This window comes from Corapipo altera, unplaced genomic scaffold, assembly GCF_003945725.1.
Source record: "Corapipo altera isolate COAL_440 unplaced genomic scaffold, ASM394572v1 50, whole genome shotgun sequence".
NCBI classification, from domain to species: Eukaryota; Metazoa; Chordata; class Aves; order Passeriformes; family Pipridae; genus Corapipo; species Corapipo altera.
The window spans coordinates 12,261,860-12,285,594 of record NW_020884889.1 but is presented as its reverse complement, the minus strand read 5'-3'; the positions used below and the strand labels follow the sequence as shown (position 1 = coordinate 12,285,594).

Below are 23,735 nucleotides of genomic sequence, written 5' to 3'. Positions count from 1 at the left end.
TCACAGTCTGCTATAGAAAGGCTTTGTAAATAGGTGTTGAAAAAACCTCCCTGATTCTAAACAAATAGATTTAGAAGCTTGGTATGAATGATGAGGCTATTAGAGCTTGTTGTGTTACTGTACATGGGGCACAGTTTGTTGTGATTAATTCTAAATAGGGTTTAGAGTTGCATTCAGCATCCCTTATTCAGCAAAAGCCTGAAACACCATCACCTGCAGCACAGCAAGACACAGTTACTCCTGTGCATGAAAGAGTTTTTACTTAGTAGGGTTGAAAACATAAAGGTAGGCTGGGGAAGAAAGTAAAATTTACTTTGTAAGATCTTAAAGCCAAGATACTGTGATGTTTGAGGATTTTCAGGAATTTTTGATTGTCTAACCTTTGTTTTATGCCAGGTTTAAATAATGAGGAGTACCAAGTGGTCATTGGAAATGATACAACCCATTACATTATTGATGACCTGGAACCAGCCAGCAACTACACCTTCTATATTGTAGCTTATATGCCTCTGGGAGCCAGTCAGATGTCAGATCATGTGACTCAGCACACCCTTGAAGATGGTAAGACAAATTGTTTTGGTGAACATTTTTATTTGCACTGAATAGAAATGTGAAATCCAGTGCTAACAGTTCTCAAGGATCTCAAATTTCCATCGATACCAGTGAGACTTCTGGATACACACCGTGCAAGCCAGCCAGCTAATGAAAGGAATGAGAGTCAAATAACATTCTGATAGATCAACAGTGTATATCACACAGAGTATTTTTCTATCTTGAAAGACATTTCGTTAAATCATGTTAATCACTGTTCTAGAACTTTAGGAAGTCTCGTGATGTTGAGAATTTGATAGTAACCTAGGATTTAGTCTCTATGACTGAAATGTGGATCAAACTGCACATCCACTGCATTTTTTTGCAGATGTTGTAGGAAAATCTGAAATACAAATTTGCTATACACCCCCCCCAAACATTTTGATTTTTTTTTTTGTGTATATGTGCTTTTTAGTAGAATCAAAATGTCATAAAAGACCCTACTGACTTATTTCTGTGCAGTAATTTAATTAATCTGAACATCATGGCAACAACAAACTGTTTAGTGTTGTGCATTAGAACTGATTAATAAATTCTGACAGGGTTAAGCTTTGGCAGCATGGAACATTGCCAGTTCCAGTTGTCTGCCTGTCTCTTTGTCAGGAGTTACAACCCTCATTACATGGTTGGTGGAAGAAAGCATGCACTAAGTCTGTGACAGTACAGGTGGTTGTCCTGACTCAGTTTGAGCTGCTGTATCTAACCCTGATAGGCAGTTTTCAGACCATTAACGTGCTGATTACTGCTGGCAAGAATAAGAGAAGAAAATGTTGAGGGCCTTAAAGAAAAAAGCTTGCTTAGGCTATAGGTGAGAAGTATGAGAAGTGTAAAGTTATCCCTGACAAATAATCTGCAAAACTTGTTGGATTCTTTACTTTTACATTACTGACACCTCAGCATAGGCCAAGATGTCAGATGAGAATTTTCGATCTTTTTTTTTCTCTGAACTCAAAAGCTTTGCCTTTCTGTTTTTAGTTCCCTTGAGAGCTCCTGAAATCAGTTTGACGAGCAGGAGTCCTACAGACATTCTCATATCTTGGCTGCCAATTCCTGCAAAATACAGGAGAGGTCAGGTCGTCCTGTACCGTCTGTCCTTCCGCCTCAGCACAGAGACCAAAATCCAAGTCCTGGAGCTCCCAGGGACTTCAGATGAGTATCTCCTTGAAGGCCTGAAGCCTGACAGTGTGTACTTGGTTCGTATCACTGCTGCAACAAGGATTGGCTGGGGAGAGGCATCGCTGTGGACTTCACACCGAACTCCCAAGGCTACAAGTGTGAAAGGTGACTCTCAACATACTTTGTGCTGAGCACCAATGGCTTTTGTGGTTGTTGTTGGGGGGTTTGTGTTTGTTTTTGTTTTTGTTTTTGTTTTTTTTCCCTTTTTTTTTCTTTTGTTTTTGATTTCAAAACTGAGTCTACAAGCTAAAACATTTGAGCAGCTCACAAACATGAACTAAAGCTTCCTGCACCATTTTGTTCAGTGTGAAATACATTTCTGCCAAGTGGGACATTGCACATTAGCAGTGTGTACAGGTACTGAAAGGGTCTGAGTTGATGCATGTAAGTCTGTATTATAAACAAAATGCACGAATGTTTTGAATATGCAAATTGACTTGGTATTTGAAGTCTAATTTGGGTTGTTAAAATTGAGCTCTGGATTACATTATTATTTAGTAATGTCGTGCAGAAGAACATTCAACTTTGCATGAATAGGTTGAAAAAAATGTAATTTGAATTCACATTTTCTCTGTCTCACTTTAAAACAGGAGGTAATTTTGTAACTATTTTTTGGGTGTTATTGTTCTTCTTTAAAAATAACTACCTTATAAATGTATTAATTTATTTATTAAGATAAGGAATTAAAAGCTGTTAGTATTCCGTTTTATCCTAAATTAATTTGTTAGTTTAGGTTATAGGGAGTCAGACATCATAAGAAGAAATAATTAACTGAATACACAGATGAGTTAGAATCAAAGTCTTGAGGGTACTTTGGACCTATGGGCACCTAGATTTTTGCATGAAAAATAGTTATTTCTAGAATATAAGACTATTATGTATATTTCTTTAAAACCAGCACCAAAGTCTCCTGAGCTGCGTTTGGAGCCCATGAACTGCACAACCATCTCAGTGCAGTGGCAGCAGGACTCTGAGGACACTGCAGCTGTTCAGGGGTACAAGCTGTATTACAAGGAAGAGGGGCAACAGGAGAACGGACCCATTCTGTTGGATGCCAGTGATCTTGAATATATTGTCAGTGGTTTAGGTGAGTATATAAAATATTTCTCATCTGTTTTGGGAGAGAGCGGCATCTTACAGAGCTTGAATCACTAGACCTGTAGGGCAACAATGTTAGTTTGGCCATCTCTTTTCCCAGCAATAAGCTTTGCAAGCTGCAGTTGGGCTGCTGAGGGAATAATCCTGTCACAAAAAGTGTGTTGCACAACAGTGAGATAACCAGATCTTGTAAATCTTGTGTAATTTGGAAGAAGGACACCCTGCTGCTTATCACAAGATGCAGAACTTATAGTTAGTAAATACTGCTAATAAATGACCTGTCTTTTTAATATACAGGTTTTTTCAGCTTTTTTGTATTTATGCCTGATTTAGGAACAGTGAAAGATGAATTCAAAATACTGAAGATTTTTCTCTGGTATTTCTACCTTATTTCTCTGTTATTTGTAGCCTCTGTCACAGCCATACTGCACAACGAGCACTGCTTGTTCACCACAGCAGCAAGTAGCCTGTGTGCATGTTATTATTCTTTTAATAATTTTAAGGAGTACCAGTAAATATTTGCAGGACTGAGCACAAAGATTAGGGCACAGAACTTGCTGAGTCCCATTGGAGTCTTTCCACTGATCACCTGACTGTTGAGATAGTTTACTTAGGGGTATTGTGGAGAATTAATCTTGACTGAATTATCAAAATTGACCTGCAGTCTTAACTAGGTCAAATGGCCTCTTGACCATGCTCAGATATTCTCATCTGCTGAATACAGTTGAGATACTATTTTAGGGAAGATTTGAGGAGAGCATCCTGGTCTGTTAACTGGACAACTGACCATCTGTGACCATTTCTATCCAGAGCATCTGGCAGTGGCTGACTGTTTAACAGAGCTGTGAGACAAAAGAGCATTGGGTTGAAAGGATGTGGTGTCTGTGTGTCCTAAGACAGAAATTAATAAATTTTTTTCCTCTCCTCAGTATGGAATTACAGAGCAGTAATTTCAAACACACACAAATTTATTAACAGTTTGATCTACATCATATGGATTTTCTCACTACACTAATCTTCCTCAGATTAAAATACTGTTTTACAGTTTTATGTTCAAATGTATATTATCTATGTGTTTTTATTGTTTTTCTTTCCATGTAGACAGGAGAAAATGAAAGAAAAGTGAGTTTGGGAAATTACGACTTTCATATGATCACAGTTAACTGAATTGCAAGAAGGAATAATTCATATGCTAGAGTTAACTATTCAGTCATGGTGCACATGATGTGTTGAGTGCTAATTCTTTATCATAATACTCAGTATCTAAATATGGTGACCAAAACACATAATCTGGTTGCCATAATTTATATATTTTAAATGTACATAATCTGTGCTGCTGTAGGTTAGGTCCACTAAAGAGCATTTTTTTCAAATATCTTTAGTAGTAGTAATTTATTTTTTTTTAATGGGTTGTATTGAGTTATTTGAAGTGTATATCAAATATGGGAAGTTTTCATATGTGAGTTTCTTTGCTGTTTTCTTATTTTTGTTTGCAGTAAAAGGCACTCATTGCTACAGCTACAAAAGGCAGCACAGGAAATTTGATTAGGTCATGATTTTCCACTGCTAAGATGATTAAATATGCTGAAGCTTGGAAAGTTCACACAGTGAACAAAGTTCTCATAGTGATAGTGCCTGTCTGGCTGCTGTGTTTGCCCATTGCCAAGCTGCCTGTTTGAAAAACTTGTGCATGCTAAATTATTTCTTTGAAAACAGTACACAACCAACCTTCTTCTGCCCCCGGCAGCTGCTCATGTGGAGAATGTAACAGGTATATTTGTAAGCAATATATAAACCCATGAAGACTGTAGCAATATCCACATATTAAAAAGGGACTGATTTGCACTTTTTTAATTTCTTGTGAATAATCTAAATAATTTGGACTAGGACATTTATGCATGCATGTAAAAATTATTAGTTATTAGGAAGTGGTCCTACCTGGTAGAATTTGAGATAAAACAAGACAAGCCACACACTGGGTTTTGTGACTATGGTAAACTGATTCTTCATGAACTGGACAGAGGCTTCGAGTACTAATGTTCTGTCATCCATTTGCCTCTCCTGAGGACACTAAACTACTGATTTATTGACAACCTCTTTAAAATAAATGTCTTCATTATGAGCTACAGGAATTAGTAGAATACTGCAAGGGTGAAACTTGAAGGGGAAAAGTGTGTTTTAAGATTTTTGGTTTCATGTATGTTGGATAACGTGGTCAAAAGGAAAGGTTATTCCTAATTTGGAAGAATATACTAATAGTCCTAGGTGCTTCCCATTGGCTAAGATGGAGCAGTTTCTCATGCATTATCTGTTGCCAGTGAATTTAAATGGCTTCCAAACACTCCCTCCTTATGTCTTAGTTTGTCACGACCTAAGGCTGCTCTACCATTCCCTGTTCTTTTGCATAGTTAATAAACTGCAAATAGACTTCTAGTGACATTTGGAGCATGTCAATACATCAGTCCAAGGAACTTTCTGCAGACATTGGTACAAATGCCAGTTGTGCAAAATCTGTGTGTTTAAATAAGACAGTTCACTTTGTGGCAATTGAAGTGCATCACAAACTGAGAATTCATAATACTCTCTAATCAAAGAGAATATTAGCATTGTTATTATAAGCACTGTTGATTGCCTTGATTGTTGATAGCATTGATAAAACTACTGGAAATCATTGCAAATGTCTACAGGACTCTTGATGGGAGGATAATTATGACAGGTAAAGCAGACTCAGCAATGCTAGTGTGAAATAGATTATAGTGATTGAACACAATATGAATGTTATGCTGCATGTTTTAGTCTCTTCTTGGTTCTTAGCTTGTTTTCTGAGAACTGGCCTCTCTTACTCCAGTGTAGGTCTACCCCAGTTACCTTTGTGTATTTTTAAAGGGGATTATTTAGTATGATAGTCACCACGTAAATAGAATTAAATGATCTGATCAGAGTCAGTTCTGCCATTCTCAAAATAAATATCCACAGTTTCACACAGACATTTGTTTGTGTTAAAGGTCTTGGCATTTATTTTTCAATAGCAGGCCATTTCCTAGTCCAGTGTAAAATTCCATTATTACTTGAATTTGCCACAGGAGCAGACCCTTGGGTGCATACCATGCATTTTTGCCTCTATTTTTAATTCTTCCTTCGCTTCCTCCTAGTCTAGAAATTTTTTCCTTACAGAAAGTCTTTCATTGTGAGACTTGATGAGTCTACAGGTTCTGTTTCTGTAATGGTTCAGAATACATGTGTTCAGAAGTTGAAGTGAGTTTTGCTGGTGGAAGAGCTTGTTGGGGAACCTTCTTGCTGTGCAGCAGGAGGGCAATTGGCAAAACTTGAAAGTTAAAATGAGTGTCCAGAGAAGCTCATCACCCCCTTTAAACGTGTTTAGATAATTTTTTTCCAAGAGTATTTTAAGCATGTACATATGCATACATGCCTCCATGGTGCTCACTACTATGTATGCTAGGTGGACTGTTGGCCTGTCAGGGCTCACTGTATTTGCAGCTTATGACTGCTAGGAAGGTGGAGCCTGTACAAGAAGGGCAGTGACTCACAAGAGCCCATTTGAAGCTTATCGGGGAGGATAACATCAAATTCAAATTCTTGGTTATGAAACTCAAGAAAGTGTGATCAATTCTTATGCTGTAACACAAGAACGCTGTTCTTCAAGCTGCCTGGAAGTTCCCCTTTCTGAACTTCACTTTTCAGTTCTTATCATGCTGGCAATTAATTAAATGAATGCCACTGATGATGAGGAATTGCAACATGTTCCTGCCATTAGCCTCCAAGTCTTCTGTACTTGGAAGGAGGGAGGAAAGCAAGAATTCACTCTGCTAAACTCGTTCTCCTATGGTTGCTGTCTGGGAGCTGTCCCACCTTCAGGGATGGAGTGACAGTGAGGATTTCAGAAAGTGGCACTTTGGTGGCAAGGCAAAGGTAGGGTCTCTAAATGCACAGGAAGCCTTGAGGGCAGCAGGCAGTGGCAGAGATGTGCACACACGCTGGAGGTGCTCTTTTGTCTCTGTCGTGATGATATCGCAGCAAATAACCATTTTCACAGGGACACCTCAGGGGATGGAAAAACTGGTCTGTTGGCTTTGTGTGCTGTGCTGGGAGCTGCAGCCCCCAGGAGCACTGCTGGCTCCCTAGGGCTTGGGGCTACAGGGGGATGGGAGAAGCTGCCAAGTGATTGGATGGCCATGAAATGGTGAGTATGTGCTTAAAATAAATAATTAAATGAATAAATTCCTTGGTGATTCCTGAGAGGCTTGGAGGCACCGCAAGCTTTCTCTCTGGGAAAGCTTCTTCTGTGCTGTTTAACATGAGGTGCATCATAACCCTCTGCTGCTTCTCCTGATACTCAATTTTACATTACCCAGTGGCATTTCCCCTGCCCCAGTCTAGTACTTTTGGAAAAATAATTAGATTCTGTCAGACTCATTTGTGTCATTACTCCAAAAACTTTGACCTTAATCAGGAGAAACTTCTCTGCCTGAAAGCTCTTCTGTGTCCTACCTCTTTCCAGTCGCAGAGAGGAGAAATAAAGCAAAGTGCATTTCCCTGCCCTCCTCAACTGGGACAAAATTTCCAAGTGAAGAATTTGTCAAGGTCTAAATGACACAAAGGCACATTTTGTGACCCTGCGTGGTGTTCCCCTTTGGAAAGGGGGCTTCTGCTGAAGAATTAGCCAACTACCTCCAACACTTAGGATTCCCCCAGAGACTTGGCCTTCAATTGTTTAATTTCCTTTGGATCTATTTATATCATGTTACAACCATGACTGTAGCTAAGCTTTACTCCAGGGCAGCAAAGATGACAAGGTCATTCTGTAGTCTATAGAAATTAAATAAGGGTGTGTAAGAAGAGGCAATGCAAAGAATTCGTCCACTTAAACTGCCTGATGTATGTCACCCAAGTGCCTCTGGTAATGATTCTGTAAAAGTGCTTATCAGTTTTCATAAAGCAGTTGATATGATGGTCAGATAGGACATAGTGGTTTCATTTGTATCATATTGCAAGTGAATGTACTGGAAAAATGTAAGTTTTAAAAAGTTAATGTCATCTTGGATAGCTCTGGTGACAGCCTTCTTATTAAGAACTGCAAATACTGTATTACTGAGAAGAGAAGGAACATTGTAAGAGGATTTAATGTGTTAATGTAGTTATTTCTGATAGCTAGGGCTATAATTTCAGTTTTATCTCGTGTTTTATTGGTGTCAAAATGTAGTCTCACATACTTGAAACTGAGAATTCTGGGATACTCAAAACTGGGAGGGGGAGAAGTTGGTACTACTTTTTGGTTATAAGTCACTATTGAAATTTATCTTGTGATTCCCATACAAATTCAAGGAGCAAGGCATTCTTACAGTTTCATGAAATGATGTGAAAGAAACACAGGTCTTTCTTGAGAAACACTTTTTTTTTAGTTTCATTGTTAACTGTTCTCAAATAGCATTCAATACAATATAATGTAGTATTACAGATACACGTTTTTTTATATTGGATCAGACATGCAGGGTGCTGAAGACAGCTCTGTTAAAAAATAATTAGAAATTACTTTAGTTCTTAATAAAGATCAACTAAAAGCTCAGCTTTCTTGCTTAGGAAACCAGATGATAGCACTGTCTGCTGTATATACTGTAGTCATTATATTTACATTGCTACATAGTGGAAAGTGTCTAATAGCTCAGTAGGTGACCAGGACAAATATTATCATTTATTTCCACTGTTTACAGCTGGGTCAGTCTAGTGTTTACTCACGCTGATTACATCCTTAAACTAAACCTCTTATCTGTCAATTCTCCTGATTGTGTGTAACAGGCTTGCTACTACTACTTATCAGCTAAAACATAAGGGATTTGCTGAGAGAGGGGAGGAGGAATGGCTCATACTGCACAGTAATAAAACCAAAAGCCCTAGAAGTAAACTGGGCATGTTTAAAATCAACCTCTTCCTCAGCTAACTGTGACCTCTTTCTCTTTTGCAGGCAAGACAGATTATGTATATTTGTAGTTAACAAACCCGAGCCCTTGCCTAGTCCTGCTGTGATAGTGTGGTTCTGCTGCACGTTGATAAACAAGAGACACACATTCCTTGCTTCATAATCATGAAAGGCAGACCTGTCACCACTCTAAATGAGTCTGTCTTCCAAAGGCAGATGTGGCATATCTGCATATAAATTTTTTTCTTTCAGGTTTTGAAAGGTAGATCATAGATTAAAAGAGAGAGTGGAAGGGGCTTTATTACTTTAAGTTTTTAAACTGGCAAAATATCAAAGCAAATGCTGCTTTGATAGGATTTAACCTCTTTTATAAAAGGAACCATATTGCATTTTACAGGCTGTAAGTGTAGATAGAGATCAAACTGCATTTTCTGTTTTGTTGCAAATTACAAACTGTCACATTGTTTTGTTTCCAGTGTATGTCAGTGCTAGTCATTTCTCTAGATCTGTTTGTAGCAGAGAGCTTCTTCTAGGTTGAGATTTACTGTTCTTGCTTGTGCTTGTGTCCTCTGGGTGGCAGAGGCAGGGAAGGCATCAAGCCTCTGTTTTGTGCAGCGTTGCTGGTCATGTACTTGTTGGTCCATGTGCAGCTGGGGTGCACTGGGGCAAGCGAGCAGGGAATGTCGGGAGGTTGCACAGCACAAATCTGCTGACATGAGGTGACCAGACACAGATTCACAGACTCACCCACTTGGTTCGTGCCTCCCTTATGGAAGAAAAATACTGCACTGCTCTGTTTAGGTGAAAAATTGATTCACTCAGGTTGTAAACTGAATTCTTACTGAGCAAAACTGAAGCTGGGGTTGAACTTTGTGGCCCTTTGTTGGAGCTTATTGGCGTGGCATCCATTACAACAACTGGGTCTTGGGCTCAGCTTTAGTTAAGCACTCTTGCACACGACTGAGTGGGAATCCTAGATAAATATCAGCTTGTTCTGAGCAGATTTGCTGGGGAGCAGCCAGTTAACTGTCAGCAGCTAGTGCTGCATAGTTTTTATGCAGTTCAAGCACCACATCTGTAAAAAACTGCAGTGCCTTCCTTCCTGTGTAGTTCTGCCATTATTTGTTTTGCATTGTGCAATATTGCAGATGTGTGTCATAATTACATATTTTCACCTGAATTTTTGTTCTTAAAAAAAAAGATTACCTTATCATGTATGTTTTCTGAGAGCATTTAAGTTTCACATCACAGTTACTTCTGCCCGTATTTTTCTTTTTGAAAGTAAATGTTATTTTCATACAGTGCATTTGTAATTGAAAACTTTAATTGATGTTTAATGTATTTGTCATTTTTAAATGATGCCATCAAGCCTCTGAATAGGTTACCAATTTAGCCAGTAATCAACTTCAGTAGGTGCTGGAATACTGACATCTGTAACCTCTGCATTAGCAGCATAACTGTTTTTGGTGCTGATTAAAATGTTCTATGAGACAGACACTAAGAGGAATCTATAGGCTTTTTTTGAATTAACTGGAGTCATGGAATGGCTCTAAAACTCATGGAAAATTATTAATTTGTCAACATGATAAGTGCTTATTTTTGGACCAGAAAGGTGCATTCTTGTTCTCTTAAACAGTTAAGATCTTTCAGAAACAGGCAGATTGTGTGACGGAAGGATTGCTTCATGTATTTTTGTGTAACCTTCTTGCACATGCCCACTGAACTGTTCCAGTTTGGAGCCATTTATTTGGGAAAATAGTCCTGACACCCTCATTTAAACATGCCTTGACTTTTGCAGTAATTCATTTTAACTTCCCAAGCTAGTGGCTCTTTAAAGGGGAAGGACACAATGAACTCAAGTGCAGAATAACGATTGAATGTACTGTACTTCAAAAAACCAAAACAGAGTGCTAAGACCAGTTAAGCCCGACTCTCTAAAGAGATAGTGTGAGCTGTCAGGATGAGGGAAGTTTCATTGTTTCATGGGATAATGCCTTGTAGCAATGTTAAAAGCACTAATGTAAAGTTATGGGCTTTACTAAGGCAGCAGGAGAGATTATATTCCATTGGCCCACTCCAGTAGCGTGGAGGTTTGTTACCTATTTTTGAGAGACTTTTGGTCTCTTTATTAGCTCTCCCCATAACTGGGTTGGATGCATTTGTCTCAGGACATCAGACTAATTGTGTCACAACTTGCAGAACTGGAATCAAGGGTGCTGCAAAGCCTTCCAAGTAGGAGGGGGAGATTTTTTGCACTCTGGCAAGATAACGTACCAGCCTATAGCAAAGCAAAATGTGTTGTGTCTTCAGACTGCTTGAAGGTAAACTTCTCGGCGGTGGGAAAGCGATTAGAATCTTGCAGGAAATCTCTCTGCTGCTCTGTGTTCTCAGGGTAGAAATTCCACCGTTTTGAGCTAAACCTGTGTGGGAATTCAGTCGGGAAATTGTGTCATGTTGATTGAGTAACAGTTAGGATGTATGCAAATAGTGTTCCATTGTTCCTTTGCTGGAGCTGAAGGTTAAAATTTGCTTCATGAAAAGGACGTATTGATCACTCCTTACAAGAAGAAAGTAGTAAATGACTTTAATACAAAACCCCTGAGTTGCTTTTGAAATGTTTTTAAGTATTATAATGAATATGTAATAGTATACATTTTGATAGCTATAAAGTGACCAATAAATAAAGACAAATTTCTTGGAACTGGAAATTGTTAAATGTGTACCCCTGTTTAAAGGTAAAAACGAGCAAGCAGATAACAACGGGAGGAATGACCAGACAACTGCTAAAATTTCTTAAGTAAACCAACAAAATAAAGCAAACCAGACAAAAAACTCCCAGAAAACTGAACAACTAAGTACATTCCTGCTATACAGGATTTAATCAGAACTTTAAATACAGTGGTTGATTTTCTTTTTTTTCTTCCTGAAATGAGAGGATTTGTCTCTGGGAGACAGCATTATTTAATTTGCTATTTATTGGACTTCATTAGTAAAATACTTAAGTCCTGGATTGCAAAGAAACTGCTCCTTGGAGAAAGCTTAGAGAAAACTCCTGTTATAGGAAATTAAATCAACATTGTCCATTAATCATACTGCATGTCAACCCCCAGACCTCTCTTGATTGTTCTTGGTGAATGTGAGGAACCATTAGATGTGTGAGGTCCTTAAAGGTCTGAGTAAGTCAAAGGGGAAGAGTTTAAAAAAATGCCACCATTAGCACATGAAAGAGACTTCAGAGTGGACAGAAGAAAACATTTGCTGTACAGGGCTAGTTATATTTCTTATTTTTTTTTCACTCTTTTCCTTTTTATTTATTATTTTCTTCCGCTGTTAAACAACAATCCAGATGTTGTGATCAAAATGTTAATTTATCCTGATTTTTTTTCATGAAATTTTTTGGGTCATGTTACCAGTTGTAGTTGCATGGGAAAGGTAAAAGTAGGGGATCTTTGCAGTTTCTGTGTTAGTGATAAGTAAATGCACTTTTAAAGCTAAGCCAACACATTTTGTGGTAGATTTGCTACCTTCAGCAACACCTTGGTTATATATTTGCCATGAAGACATTGTTGCTAACAGAAACATTTTTCAATTTGGGGAAAAGATGCAATTTTGATAAAGCCCATATTTGTTTTTTTCAGGCTGCCTGGAGTCACACTTCTGTGGCAAATGAAGGGGGGGATGCAGGAAGTGGGGAAAGAAACAATCTTGTGTTGAAAAAAACTGCTCTTCCAAATGACTTTTTTTTTTTCCCATCTGGGAAAAAGGCTTACTAGAAAAAAATATTTGCATAAAAAATGTATTTCAACATTTATACTCACTTTCACAGTGTTTTTACCATTATCATAGCTGAATATTGTACCCCTTCTCAAGATGGTTATCATTACAAAACAAAACTCTTTGTTATTGCACATGCTTGTAGAAGCTGGGACAGGGAAATACATTCTTGATCCTGTTTGGGACCTCAGTTAAAGACTTGAGTTTTCTGCCTCTCATGGCATCCAGTTGTGCGTGCTGTGGCTCTTTGTCCAACTGACACGTTTTTATACTCAGACAGAGGAGGAAACACAAACTATTATGTGCAAATACATCTTGAAAATGTGGTCTGTATATCAGCCCCCCAGGATTTTTTTTAAGGCAGTGGAACAGGAGATATTTTGAAGTAGCAGTAGGTAGGATGGTGTATGTGGGGGAAGAGAGGCAGGTGGGTGGGTGTTGCACTGCTGTGCCTTGTGTCCATTTACCCATCATTTGCCCACTTTCTCCTTTGTACATTTTAGAAGCAGAGAGGGATGTGCTCACAGCCTGTTGCTTAGCTCTGTATCTATGTGTCTATATTTGCACGTGTATGTAGACACTGCTGGGAGAAAAATAGGATATCTTCTTGATCCTGCTTGTCTTGGTGTAGTCCAGCACCTCTCCATCACAGTCATATCTCTAGTATACTACATTAGTCTTTTGTATTAATTTTTATTTTCATGATAATTGCTAGTGTTAGACTACTTTAGCCTTTTTTCTTTCTTCATGTCTTGGCTGCCTTCTCACTGCTTCTCACTCCTGCCTTTACTTTCTCTTAGTTTCTCATCAGCCCTTGTTGCCTTGGTGACAATCACTTGCCTTAGAAGACGTGTATCTGTAGCACTCCCTGCCAGTTATTTGTGCTGGAAAACTTTTCCCAGAGGTGGTTTGAATGTATTAAGTCACTGTACGTTATCCAAGCAGAGTAGCTGCACGCATGGGCTGTGATTGAGTGTCACTGTCACATAGGCAGTGATAGTCATCCCTCTCCTTCAGAAATGACAGAAATGATCATGCTTCCAGTCAACCCAATAAAATACCTAAAGAAAAGCATCAAAGCACAGTCAGGTTGTAGGACAGAAAAGTGAATTGCTTGATATGATTCAGAGTGCAGGCAGAAGCCCATGGTACTCCAGTTGACCCAGCAGTGCCTACACCTCCCTCTTTTCTTTGAGCCTCCCTGTTGGAAGATCTGCCTCTGAAGGGTCATCTTCCCTCATGTTAGAGCCAGGAGGAGTCTCCCAGTGGGACCCCCAAGCCTGTGTTATCTCTTGTGCCCCTGTGCAGGGCAGCTGAAACACTGCCTGGAGTATGTGGCAAAAATCCACTTTAGGCAGTTACTTGTATTTCTGCTTTTCTGCTAATAACACGTGTGTTCATCTGTCTGTGCTAAGAACACGTTGCTGTGTTCTTCCAGCACTTCGTAAGCATTCCTGGGAGTTTCACAGGTGAAGAGTGTTCACTGTCCTTTCTTACAAACTGGGTACCTGAAACACAGGGAAGAAAAGGACCATTTTTATGGAACTGCTCAGGTATTGATGGTTTAACCCGAGTGTGATATGATATCTCTGAAATCAGTGACAGAACTGAGCTGTAAATGTCCAGATTTCCAGCTTTGTGTTCAGTCTATTAGATTACAGCTCCCCCTTGAGGGAAATGTCTTTTATTAATAAATTCATAACACGGCTTTTCAATCATTGGAGTTTTTGTGTGGAGGTTTGAGGTTCACAGTTTCACCAGGCTGTGTAAAGTGAAACAGGTTCCTGGTGGCTGTGTTGTGTCCCAGCCAGCTGGCCAGGGGCTCGCTCTGTTGCCTTGGGATGTTGCTCAGCGCTCAGAATTCATCAAAGTTCAGCTCTGAGCACAATGAAGTAGCAAAAGCTGGCACTTTTGGAAGAAAACACCCCACACTCCTTGTGTACCTGTCCCTGCTAATTCGTGCTGCTCCTCTGTGCTTGCGCGCTCCTGACAGTGCACAGGGACGTGGTGGGAAGTCAAACAAGGCTGTGGCAGGAGTGAGTGGCTGGGGCTGAGGGCAAGCAGGCTGGCTTCTGTCAGCAGCAGCGTTGGCTAATGCTGCTTTAAAATGCTCATCAAACTGCAGGCTCAAGTCAGCATTTGTAAAGCTGAATTAATGATGCGGAACCCTTTTAATTGTACAAAGGAAGATAGCCAGCTAAGAGTTAAGTAGCTGTGTGTTTATTTTACTTAAGCAATCAGTCAGACTGCTTTCCATTTTCTAAGTGTTGTATAAACTTCATATGCAGAGGAATTACATCAAGATAATTTTGTTCTCCTTTTTTCAATCAAAATAGTGACATAGCTTGGATTTAAATCTTGAATGCATTAGGAAAGTTAACAAAAATAACCTTGATTATGAGTAGTCTCCTAGTCTTTTACTCTGTACCTTTCAGTTTGTTAACACAATGTTTGACATGTATTCAATTCTTGTTCTTCACAAAACTATTCAAAAAATACGGTAGGTAAGGCAAAAGATTGACATTACAACTTGTCTGTAGTCAAACATTTGGACAACAGTAGCATTGTTTACTATGAGAAGTGATTTTGTTTATTAAAAAAAAGTTAAAGAAAAACATTTTAAAGGAAAAATTTACACCAAATTCCAAAGTATATAATTGTTGAAAACACTTTACACATATAAAAAAAATTTGTGAAGAAAGGGATAAATCAGTAAAATTCTCTTTCAGCTTCTGCAAAGTTGTGGGTTTTTTTCCATGTTGTTATTGTTATTCTGGGCATCCTTTAAAGTACCATAGTTTTTACCTGTAGTAAGTAATATCTACATTAAAAACATGTAATGTTGTAATCCATTTCCAAGTGAGGGAAAGATATGTTTTTGTCTTTATAAAACACCACAAAGTATAAAATAAATAGTAGGTGCTGTGTTGTCAGCCAGAAGAGCAAAAGATTTTCAAAAGTTTCAGGAAGCCTGAAATCCTTCGGGCTACTGCTTCTTTGTGTGGACATTAAACTACATCTTTGTGGAAGGGAACTCAGGCCACAGTTCAGAGAATTACTCTGTATAAAGAATTTGAGTTCCTGACAATATTAGGTCCAAATTCAGATTGCACATGTTGACCTCTTTTACACCACCTGCAAGATTTGTCTATGGTGCTTTCAAGAATACTGTTTCAGAAATTTGGTCTTAATTAAATAGTATTCAAATAAACCATTAACATCTATTTAACTAAAAACAACAACAACATTAACTTGCACAGCTGCTGCCACTAATATGGACTGAGTAATTCTCCTGATAAATTATCTCAGAAGAGCAGAGTCTGGTCATGGAAAGAGACGAACACAAGATGGTTCTGGGAGAAATCAGTGTGGAGATGAAAAGTAATGATTTTTTTACAGAGAAGCAGATTCTCCTGGCCTCCTAGTTGGGCATTTTCACTAAACTTAAGCATACTGAAAGCATTCAAGAAGGAGTATAATATGTAGTTTATCGGGCTTCATTGCCTGGTCACTTATTGTGTCCTTTCAATAAACTTTTCTGTGCTAATTCATACCACAAAAATCATTATGAATCGGTCATGACAGTGTGCCATTGAATATAACACTGGTGAATATTAGAGTCAAGGATGTTATAGGGTCCTGGGTAGTTTTATTGTCATTACAGGTGTAAATTTTCTTCAGGGCACGTTTTAGAAGTTTGGGATATGCTGTATGAAAATGTGAAGACTAAAAATAACACTGCTGCACCAAATCATTAGGAAGGTGGTTCAGCATAATCTAAATGTAATTAAAATGCTAAATGTCAAAGATAAGCAACTAGTCAGAGAGAGACTGTAGGGAATGAGGCTGCTAAGAAGATAGTGAGGGAAAAGTAACGGATATGTTCATGTATGGAGAGAGAGAGTGCAATGGCTTTTGTGGCTGAGGGAACAGAGACCTGTGTCCTTATGCCAACACGCTTCAGGTGAAATTACCTGCTGAGCTAAGGCATTTGAGGGGAACTCTTTACAAGCACTATTAGCTGCCTTCCCTGCTTCCTGGTTTATTAATGTGTGTAATCGGCAAATATTTAGCATTATATGATAGATTTTCAATTAATACTTTACGTTAAAAGTAATGTACAGAGGAAGCTTGACGACAGTCTTTTTTTTTTTTCTAAGTTTTTCTTGTTTTAATGCACCTGAATTTAACTTCAGCAAATGAATTATGAGAGTTGTCATATTAGAAGCAGTACATATATCAGACTAGCTGGCAGCCTATGACAAATGAGTCAGGTTAGCAATGTCACTATAAAGTTTATCAGCTGTCTGGGTTAACTTGCCCCTCTACCCAGCACTCGACAAATGAGTGCCAAATTTTGAGCTTCATTAAGTGGTTGCTTTATTTACATTTCCAAGGAACCTGTAGAATAATATTTCTGCGCTCACACAGCTGTGTGTGGACACAGGGTGTAGATAGGTGTCTGTCTGTCCCTCTGGTCAGGCACCTCCACTACCTGTGTCCAACAAATACCAGGGAACACTGCGGGAGCAGGAGCAGACATGGCCCTTGACACCTGCAATAACAGAACATCCCACTGAAGTTTGGGCCCTAATTACAGCTGCAGCTGGATATGGTCCATGCAGCCAGTATTTGCCTTAAGAAAAATACAGTGGTGGTTTCCACTTGCATGTATTTTGTTTGTTTTCCTGTCATGACTGACTTGTTTTATATCTAGCAAGTTGAGTGTGTTTTAGTGCAGTTATTTGTTGCCCTCTCAAGGAGGAAAGAGCCAGACTGGTTGTTAATTGCCCTGCCTGAAACTTTTGCATCTTGCAGTCGTTCTTGGAACAGCACAACTCCTAAAGCTTGAGATCTGAGTCACCAGACCACAGATGTTTTTGCAATGAAACTGTGCACCTCCTACAAAGTCACTGTGGTGCAAGTAATGATAGATAGTGTTTTCATTTTGCTGCACAAAAGGGTCAAAATGGCATGAGGAGTCCATGACAGACCAGCAGAAAATGTTGGTTCTGAAAGAAAATTTATATCATAGCTCCAGGGGAAAGTTTGGGCACTGTGAACAGATTGCCTTTGTCATTGTGTACAAATGTGTTGTTTGTAAGGTGATGCTGGATGTCAGGCAGTCAGTGTATACTGACTGTATGATAGAGCTTGGTACCTAAACAGATGTTAAACCAAATTTGGTAGAATGCTTACAGCACTGTGTTTTGATGCATCTTCTGGAAGCATTCTTCTTAACATGAAGGTCAGGCAAATTGTCTAAACTTTCCTCCAGTCTGCAACCCAGAAATATTTGTCTCCACTGGGAAGATCATCCTTTCAGTCGCTTGCATGTAGTGGAAAAGAACCTTTTATAGCACACTCCTGTTTTGAGGCATGTTTGTAGCAGCACTGTGTGTGTGATTGTCTTTTCTCCCGATCCACTGCTGTAATGTTTAATTCACTGTTTTCTGTCACTCATACGTGGCTTGGTTGTTGTATGTAAGGGAACCTGTTGTATGGGATGGCACATCCTATTTGGACCACTGCATGAATTCTCAGTGGACATATCTGTGTTAGTAACTGGGGTAATTACTGCTCTGCTGGTTCCTTTGGACACTCTTTCCCTCCCCCCTCGCCCTCCCTTTCTTCTTCCAGAGATGGCCTCTCTACATAATTCCATTAAAGTGATTGTGCTTGGAGGGGTGGACTGAGGGGCAGTGCTCTCATCTTTCAAAGCAGGACCAATGAGCTGTGTGCTTTCCACTGGGCAGCAACAAAAGAAAAGGTCTCTCAGAAGAAAAGACGAGCACAAAAGATCAAAATTAGGTGTTTGTCCAGGCCTCTGGTATTGCTTTCAAGTTAGCTTTTGAGGGCTCACTTTGAAAACGGTGAGCCAGGCTAGTTAACATAAGGGTGTCTGCTGGTTTAGAGAGCACTGGTACAATAATATTGGAAGGGAGCTTTTTGCTTGTGCAGTTTAACAGTTCTCTGAAACACATGAGAAACATGGGAACTGATGGCAGACCTTACAGGCAGAGGGGGAATGTTCTGTGCCGGTGAGGAAATCGAGCACACTTAAAATCCTTGATATCTGCTTCACTTATTTTAAAAAGATTAGAGATATTTAGGTATTTTTCGTTTCCTAAGGCTCCAAAAGGAATCTTCCAAAAGGCCAAAATGCCATGTGTTGGGAATTCATCCTGCCCCTCCAGCCCTCCCCCAGCACTTTTTTCTGTATGAAGCTGCTATTGCTGATGGTGGGCAGTAGGAGAGGTGATGTTTTTACTGCAAGGGGGTGTGAGGTGTTGTTTGTCCTGGGGCCCTCTAAGGGGATAGAGCAAAGCTACAAAAGGGATACAGACCCTTTTCAGATTTAGACAAATAAGCTAGAGCCATCCAAAGCCGTGGAAAGCCAGACTGTTTAGCTGGATCAATTCACATGTGTCGTATGTTCTAGTTTCTACCAAAATAAACTTCTACAATGTTGTACAAAGAACAAATTGCTTAGTTTCTACTTCAGTTATTTGGTTTGCAAAGGAAAACATGAGTATCACAGACAGTCTTTGTTCCATCTAAATGTTTAAAGTTACCTTTAAACTGAAAAAGAAACCATGAGATGTAAAATGCTGGCAATTTGTAACTGCTCAAACTACTTTAATCTGATATTAAAAGGATGTTATTTAAAATGTGTGGTCAGTTGAAATTCTAAGTCCTTTAAAAATAAAAGAAATTAAATACTATTATTTGAAGCTAGTAATAATGCTTAGAAATTGCATATCCAGAGGCTCAACAAGATTTTAAAAGCAGTAATAGAACAAGGTTGTTAAATTGTGTTTATTTAATTAATCATGGGTACTCAAGCAAAGTAAAAGGGCATTCTTCAGAAAAGAGAAATAAAATCCAGTACTGAAAATCTGAGAGGGAATACCTGATTTTGAGAGGAACAGACTTGAATCTGTATCATCCTTCTGCTTCCCAGATTTATGTTACTGTTTGGCTTGATGTGCTTCTCTCTGTCCCTTTTGTCTGGTATATTTGAAATGTATTTGCTTATTTTCCTAATAAGTTTCTGCTGTATTTACATTACTTTGCTTCAAAAGTACATTTTTAAGGATAGTATTTCTCAGTGCTCTTCCTTTCCCACCCTTCCCCCTTAATAATTCCCCTGGACCTCTGTTGCTTGGAGCAGACTTTGGCTAGCCCCAGATTCGATGTCAAAGGCCATGACCTGATGTCAGAGCAGCCCATGCTGCTGGCCTCTTCTTTGAATAATTATCTGGAGTTTATTGTGTTGAAGGGATGGGCTTGGGGGCAGCACAGTCACCCTGGCAAACCAGACCAATGAGCTATCCAGCCGGACCACTACCCAACAATGGATCTGTGGGTTACACAAAAAAACCAGCAGCACAAAAGATTAAATTAAAAATGGACATTTGGGCACAGAAGTTTTGTCCTTAGAACAACCATTTTTTTCGACCTTCTGAATGTACTGTGGTTTTGATACCTCCAGTTGAAAGGAAAAAAAGTGTTATTTTAAATTTTGTAAGTAAGCTAGAACAAAACTGAAAAAATTTTCTTATCGCCTTCCCCAGCCGTCAGAATTGCCATACTGGCTGTATCTTCAGAAGTTATTTCTAGGTTTCTAGTCACTGAACTTGGCTCAGAACATCAAGACACTGAATTTTTCTGTTTGTTTGGTTGGTTTTTTTCTCTAGAAATTCAATGCAATCCCAATTCTTTTAGAAACAAGAACAAAGCCCCCAGTACTTTCATTTCTATCAATATTTTCCTTCTAAGTTGCTGAGAACAGGGATGTTTGAAACAGGTATGAAAGTATGTTCCAACAGTAAATGACAGTAAAATGTCCATTTACTTTCAGCTTCCTTATCTTTTCCTCTCCCCAAAGAGGACTTAGAATGTCTGAAATCCAAACTGTGTAGTGCTGTCTCTTCTTATCAGGACTGAATGAAAGGCTGCTGGAGGTGGACTCGCTGTTCTGGAGGGGTGGAAAAAAAAAAGTTCTTTCATGGTCTGACCTCGGATTCTTTCTTAATTTTATCTAGCCCTGACCTGTTGGCTCTGCTCTGGCTCCTTTCAAGGCCTTCAGAGCTTCACAAACATGCAGCAGCTGAAAGAAACAATGACAGGGCTTTTAGGGGTTGCAATATTACACTCTCTTGTAACCTTGGCTAAGTAGCCTGTAAACAGATGCTTTCTCTGAGGCATTTGCCAGAAAGCCAAAATCTTGGCTGTGTTCATACCAGCAAGCACTTTGTAACACTTTTGATTCAGGACTCTTCATTTTGTGTTCAGTGTAAGCTTCAGCTGAATGAACAGTGACCCAGGGTGTGTCTCGTGTACAGTGTGGTCGTAGAACTTGCTCTTACAGGTTTTGTACTTATCTTTACTGCTATAAATTTATCTGGAACAGAAGAACTGTATAAAGACGAATAATCAACATCTCAATGGGATAAAGGCACATTGGTCTTTTGCAGAAAACTGATTTGAATGTACTGTTAAAATCTAATCAGGACATTTGCATTTCTCTGTGTTCTTTTGAGAAGGGAGGATGAATTAGGATTTTTCATTGGCTCTGTGGTTAGTGTCATGCTGCTTTAGTCTTAGAGGATTTTAATTTTGTAATAGAATATTGAGAGTGGAATTTTTGTTCCACTGTGAATATGCAAGTGACTTTATTCTTAGTAACTTTTTCTAAAAGCTTGGTCTGTGCCATCTTGGTAATTTAAGAATGAGGTTGTTGCATGATAAAGTACTTCACCAGCTGCGAAGTGGTTATAAGCATGTTTCTGTTTTTAGTTGTTTAACTGTGAATACAGGCATTTAATCTTTGATGCCTCTAGTTTTCCCAGCTGTGTCCATTGGAAGTGCATGAGGACACCACCTGGCAGTCATGAGTATAACTCTACCAGATGGAACTAACCTGCAGTGGTTGGAGAGATGTTCCTTCCTCTCCCCGTGTCACCTTTATCACCAGGGAAATGGCTTCAAAACAGAGAACCTTATTTTCTAATTTTTCTGCCATTCCCCCAAATAATGGTAGCTGCTACAGCAGTCATCCCAGCAACACCTGGGTTTTCAGTGGATATATTTCCGAGGCCTGTAAGGGTCAGGAACAATGCCAGATTGTTTTATATATTTTTGTGTATTTGTTTCAATATTTTAGAAGAACTGAAGAGCTAAGTTTGAGACAGTAACTCAGTGGAATTCCACAGAATACACGAGCACACACTAAAACTAGTTCTGACACGAGAAAAATATCAACTCTATGGTTGCTTTTGCCTACTACTGTGTATGTATTTACTGGACCATTTATATTTTCCTAGACTTTGAAAACTAGGCTCTGAATGTTTAATCCATGTTTAACTAATAAATATACATCACTTGAACATATTAAAATCTTAAGTTTTGGGAAAGGAAATGTGATTATCTGAATATGAGTATTTCTGACTGACAGCTGCTCTGTAGTAGCAAGTTCTCCCCTCACTGAAAGGGAAATGAAAGATTTACATAGACGCAAGGCTGATGGCAGTAGTAAAGGATACTGAATGATTTTGAGCTGGTGCAATAAAATGTGGATGTTCCAATGAAATGTAGAGCAGCAGAACTGCCAATAAGTCAAGTCTCAATTCTTGGTGATATTTCTGCAGTTTCTCTCAGTATCCCACATCCAGACAGATGAGCAGCTGTGGTTCTCCCTCCATGCTGGGGAATGAAATGACTTGTCACAACACCAGGGTTGGAACATCTGAGTGCACTGTAGTATTTTTCTTGAAGGATCTGTTTGTAACTGCTACGAGCTTCCTGTCTGCTTCCTGAGAAGCTAAACCTAATCTCTAAGATTATATCTCAGAGATATAGTAATACAAGTAAATCATTGTCACCCAACCTCTTTTGGAGCTTCAGCTACTGTAATGTTTAATGTTTTTCTAAGTTACAATCCATGTTTTAAATTATAGTTCAACTTAATTTTTTTGCTCATATTTGCAATATTTAACTTTGCCAGTTTTACTATGAGGTACAGAACCAACTCCAACTCACAAAACAAAGAGAAGGCTCCCCCATGTGTCTCTCTGCTGAAAGACCTATCAGGATCTGCAGGACTCAGTGCAAATTTTTATGGAGAGTGAATGACAAGACATGGGGATCCGGAGGAGTATCACTGTGGGGCAGTGACCTTCCTACAAGAACTGACATAGGAAAATGAGGCTGATCCAATATAAATTGCCAAACAGTGATTTTTGGGACAGTATCTATTTTGGTAGTTTGAAATTAATAAATGTAAAGGCATTCTTAGCTTTTTCCCACTCTTATTTTATAGGGATATTATTGCTACAGGTGAAATTTGTGTCTCTGGTGAAACTGTTATTCTTGTGTTCTTAATGCTAACAGGTTTTGGTTACATAAAAAGGGGGTGTGAAGCAGATCTGTTGAACTGTGTGAAACTCCTCCAACTTATCACATCCAGCCTATAATGTCCTCTAAGTCTCTGTGTGCTTGAGGCACTCATGTAATAACATTTATGAATTAGCTCTAGTGTGTTTCTATCAACATCAGTGCCAGCCCTTTGATTTATATGAATGGTGCAGGTTTTGCCTCCTTTCCACCAGTTGATTCAAGTAATAACAATAAAAATGCCTATTAAAAACCTGTAGGTGCTGTGACAGTTATAAAACAATCGAATACTGACACTAAAAACCCCAAATGATATTCAACAGAAACAAATTAACTGAAAAAAAAAAATCATCCAGCTGATTAATAAATAGGCTACGGAATTGCTCCTCTTCATCTTAGGTCTGTGAACAAGCCTTCAACCACTACACAAATGCTGGCAATTTCAAGAACTATTCAATGTTACCAGTTATTCAGAGAAATTTTGTAAATGCAGAGAGGAAATCTTGATATGAGTTTTTTTAATTACATTGAATTTATGTGTTGAATGGGTTGAGTCAATCACTGCACCCAATTTGTTTCTGAATAGCAGTGATCTGTGAAAAGATATGATACTTCTGGGTCTGTTCTGTGCAGGACTGATGGCCTCAGTGCTCACTTCCCTGTTTCCTGAGCCTCCAAGCCTCCTGCGCATGGATGGTATACAGTAAATTTGAGACTGTCAACCCCCAGGTGGCCATGCTGTCCCCAATCTTTTATCAGTGAT

The 23,735-nt window shown here is 39.0% G+C and overlaps 1 protein-coding gene across 1 annotated transcript in view; it reads left to right on the top strand.

Moving 5' to 3' along the window:
• PRTG (protogenin) overlaps window positions 1-23,735 on the top strand; it is a 78,276-nt gene that overhangs the window by 38,663 nt on the left and 15,878 nt on the right. Inside the window, 3 exon segments of the mRNA XM_027644470.1 lie at window positions 397-561; window positions 1,567-1,872; window positions 2,666-2,854. Coding sequence (XP_027500271.1) covers window positions 397-561; window positions 1,567-1,872; window positions 2,666-2,854 — 660 coding nt within the window.